At 45.1% G+C, this 4,078-nt stretch overlaps 1 protein-coding gene and 1 pseudogene across 1 annotated transcript; one reads left to right on the top strand and one right to left on the bottom strand.

Annotated features, from left to right (window-relative positions):
* Positions 1–321: 321 nt before the first annotated feature.
* On the bottom strand, positions 322–393 carry LOC122007542 (annotated as a pseudogene).
* Positions 394–1,477: 1,084 nt separating this feature from the next.
* On the top strand, positions 1,478–2,059 carry LOC122004351. The gene has a single exon (XM_042559254.1). The coding sequence runs from the start codon at positions 1,478–1,480 to the stop codon at positions 2,057–2,059; it is 582 nt and encodes a 193-aa protein (XP_042415188.1).
* The last annotated feature ends 2,019 nt before the right edge of the window (positions 2,060–4,078 follow it).

Below are 4,078 nucleotides of genomic sequence, written 5' to 3'. Positions count from 1 at the left end.
CAACTTTGAAATCAAGCCCATAATAATCCATATGGTCCGGCAAAATCAATTCGGAGGAGGACCATATGAGGACCCAAACCACCACCTAGAGTTGTTCTACGAGATTTGTGAGACTATGAAGGTAAATGGGGTTCCTCCAGGATCAGTCAAACTACTTCTCTTCGAATTTTATTTGAAGGACAGAGCCAAGCAGTGGCTGAACTCACTTCCAGCAAATAGCATATCATCCTGGGAACAGTGTGAGTAGAAGTTTCTGGATAAGTTCTACCCACCCAGCAAAACCGCTCACATGAGGAACCTGATCGTCAGCTTCAAACAGATAGACTCAGAATCATTATTTGAAGCTTGGGACAAATTCAAGAATATGCTGAGACAGTGCCCCCATCATGGCCTTGAAAAATGGTTGGTCCTGCACACCTTCTACAATGGGATAAATTACCACACGAAAGTATCTCTTGATTTTGCAGCAGGAGGAGCACTGATGAACAAAAGCCTCGATGAAGCCGAAGAGATCATAGAAAATGTGGCGCAGAACCACCATCAATAGGCATCTGAAAGATCTAGTGGCTCTTTTACGGGGAATCCAATTAAAGCGTCAGGGAAATTTGACATAGATGCAGTTACACTATTGTCTGCAAAGCTGAACGCTCTGACCAAGAAATTTGATGCAATGGGAGGCAACACAGCTAATGCAATAGCATGTGTTTGTGACACTTGTGGAGGTACAGATCACGCTCAAGACCCTTGCCCTTTTGGACCAATACAGGCACAGATGAACCAACTTGAGCAGTGTGATGCAATAACCAGCTACAATCAGAGGCAAAATAATCCGTACTCCAATACATACAATCCTGGATGGAGGAATCACCCCAATTTCTCATACCAGAATAATCAGGATCAAGGACCAACACATCAGAATTATCAGCCTGGGCAACAAAGCCATCAATCTGGGCAATAGACCTATCAACAACAGCAGCCCTCACAACTGTCCAGGATTGAAAAGATACTTGAGGAAGTTCTCTCAGAGCAAAAGGAGATGAGATACGAGATCAAACAACTGACTCAGAGGCTGGAAAACTCTGAAAAACATCAGAAAATGTAAGACAGCCAGATAGCTCAGTCCATCTCGAGAGCACAGGGCACATTCCCAGGGAAACCAGATTTAAATCCAGTGGAACATTGCAACCGCATTGAACTGAGGAGAAGACGTACTATGGGAGATCCCCAAATCACCACTCAGAAGGAGCTTGACTTAGAGAAAGAACACTCTCTCCTGCCGTCCAATCAGACTCAAAACAGGGATGGAGAAGAGGCTACTAAGAAGGTTGAAGAAACTCTTCATGTTGCCCCACAAAATCATACGATCCCTTTTCCTCAAATGCTTATAGCATCCTAGAAAGATGAAGAGTTCAATCGATTCCTGAAGAAGATCAAAGAAATCTGCATAGAAGTACCACTGATAGATGCGCTACACCAAATGCCGAAGTTCACGAAGTTTCTAAAGGGAATATTATCTAACAGAAGGCAGAAGGGTGACTTCGAGACTGTAGCATTAACAGAAAATTACAGCGCCCTCCTTATGGTGAATCCCCCACCAAAGATTCAAGATCCAGGAAGTTTCTCCATACCATGCAGAATTGGTCCTGAACTCATACTAAGAGCTTTCTACGACTTGGGGGCTAGCGTCATCCTATTTCCGTACTCCTTATGCAAGAAGCTGGGCCTCCAGAACATAAAATTAACCACCATGGCACTTCAATTAGTGGACCACTCATGTAGATACCCGATGGGAATAGTGGAAGATGTGCTAGTTGAAGTGGGTGGGTGTACAGTTCCCGCATATTTTATTATTTTGGATATGGAGGAAGATCCTAAGATACCGATTATCCTTGGAAGATCATTCCTTGCCACAGCTGGAGCCATCATCGACGTAAAAAGTCACAGGCTATCCTTGGAGATTGGTAAAGAAAAGATTGAGTTCGATTTATCAGATTCCTCCATCTGCAACTCCTCCCCTCAGGGACATTCTCGCAAGATCAACATGCATAAAGTCGAGTAGTGTAATTTGCATGAGAATTCTCCTCCAGCAAACAACATGAAATACATTTATCCTGCACTAACGAAACTGAAGGCGTAGGCTGGAGGATTAACCCTAGGTGGGGAGCCGTCCTTCCACGGGTTTAGTCCGCATTAACGGAAATAGGGTTGAGCTAAGGACCTAAAACAAGTGCTTCTTGGGAGGCAACCCAAGGGTTTTTCATTTTTTTTCTTTTTCATTTTTCAGTTCGTCATTCCTTTTTGTCGTTCTATTTCTCTAGTAAGTTTTAGTCTAGTATTTTATTTTGGGTAATTCATTTTTAGGATGTGTATAGCCTCCACGAGCTATCCATGAGCGCTTTTCATGTAAAATACCAAGAATAGGCGAATATTAATAAGGGAATTTTCCGAAATTTTTGGAAATTTTTCGGGAATTTTTCGGAGCTCGTATGGACGAGTTAACGGGGACAAGAACGGGGTCCGGAAAAGCCTGTTTAGGCTACCCGATTTAAGCGAGGAAAAGATTATATTTATATATCCTTTTCCTTTTTATTTCTTTATTTCTTTTCCTTTGCTTTTGTCGCCGAACCCGAGCAAACCCCGCACCCTTTCCTTCTTCTTCCCGACGCCGCCGCGCACCTTCTCCTTCGGTGCCCTAACCGCCGGCCCAGCGGTTTTCTCCTCCTCTTCTTTTCTCGTTCTTCCTCACAGAGCCAAATTTCCTCTCCTCCTCATCCACGCCGAGCCGTGCGCAGATCACCGGCCACAGGAAGCTAGCACCGTTACCTGTGCCCTAGCGCCGGCCCATCGCCGAGCCTAGCATCCTCTCCCGCCACCACAGCGAAACCACTGCAGTCGCTCGATCTCTTCTTCCCTCTACCGGTCGGTCACTCCTTCTTCTTCCTTTCTGAGCTGCACTGGAAGGCGCCACCACTTGAGGACGAAGGGAGCAGCGTCGCCGCGATTTTACTGCCCTAGTTTGCACCGAGCCTTCCTCTCTTCTGATCTGTGCGTCGAGGCCGACCACTGTGCCCTAGCAAGTTAGCCGGCCGCCCTCCTTGTGCCGACACTTCACTACTTCTTGTGTCGTCTCTGGTCCCCACGGCCAACTCCAGTCACCGCTGCTGTCGCCGATCATCCTCGTGAGCAGTTGACGCAGAAGGGGGGGGGTTGTTCACAGCCGACCCTATCCGTGCCCTTGATTTCTTATTTCTGTCGGATTCAAACCCGACAACAGTGAGGTGAGCAGCTTATCCTTGTTGATTCTGTGTATTAGATCACTGGTTGTAGTACTCTTCCGAGTTGGGGATTTGTTACAGATTCAATCAGTAGCACTTGGACCCCTTGGATCACGGCAAGTGCTGATTATTGGGTATTTTGATTTAGGGATCAGCGGCTGAGGGAAAACGATTGGCACCATTGTAGGTACAGTAGAATTGGGTATGTACGGTTCGTATCATATTCTATGCTTGTTTGATCATTTTAGCTTCGGACAGCACTGATTTCTAGTAATCCACAGTATTGATGATCTAGTTTCGGCGGTGAAGCCCTCGGGCCGTATCCCACCAGCGGTCACTTGGTGGTGAATTGAGGACTGTGATTCGAGACGGACATCTCGACATCGGAATTAGTTCGATTCGATCTACATTGGAGGCGGGTACCTCTTGACTTATCTTTTATGATATTGTCATTGGATATGCATAGTATTTTATAACTACAAGCAATGAACATGTTTGCCTTTGGTATGTCACTGTTTGATATCCATAGCATGTTAGATTTGTCGCCTGTGAAGTATCCGTACTTATATCTCATGATTTGTTACCATGAGTATCTTGTTGCCATGAGTACTTAGTTACCATGAGTATCTTAGTTTCTAGAATAAGTGACATACCATGTTTTACTGAGGTTAGGACTAGGTTCTGGACTTTTGGTTTCAGTCATGTGTATCGAGATTATCTGATACTTAGGTTTTATGCCGTGACTGGCTTGTGTACCTCTATTTGTATATCATATATGATTCGTGTACCTAGACCTTGATTCT

This window comes from Zingiber officinale, chromosome 7B (genome assembly GCF_018446385.1).
Source record: "Zingiber officinale cultivar Zhangliang chromosome 7B, Zo_v1.1, whole genome shotgun sequence".
In the NCBI taxonomy this organism is placed as follows: domain Eukaryota; kingdom Viridiplantae; phylum Streptophyta; class Magnoliopsida; order Zingiberales; family Zingiberaceae; genus Zingiber; species Zingiber officinale.
Note: the sequence above shows the minus strand (reverse complement) of the source record. Positions and strands in the feature narration are given on the sequence as shown.

Coding starts and splice junctions, on each gene's coding strand:
- LOC122004351 (XM_042559254.1), top strand. CDS start 1,478: ATGCCGAAGTTCACGAAGTTTCTAAAGGGAATATTATCTAACAGAAGG.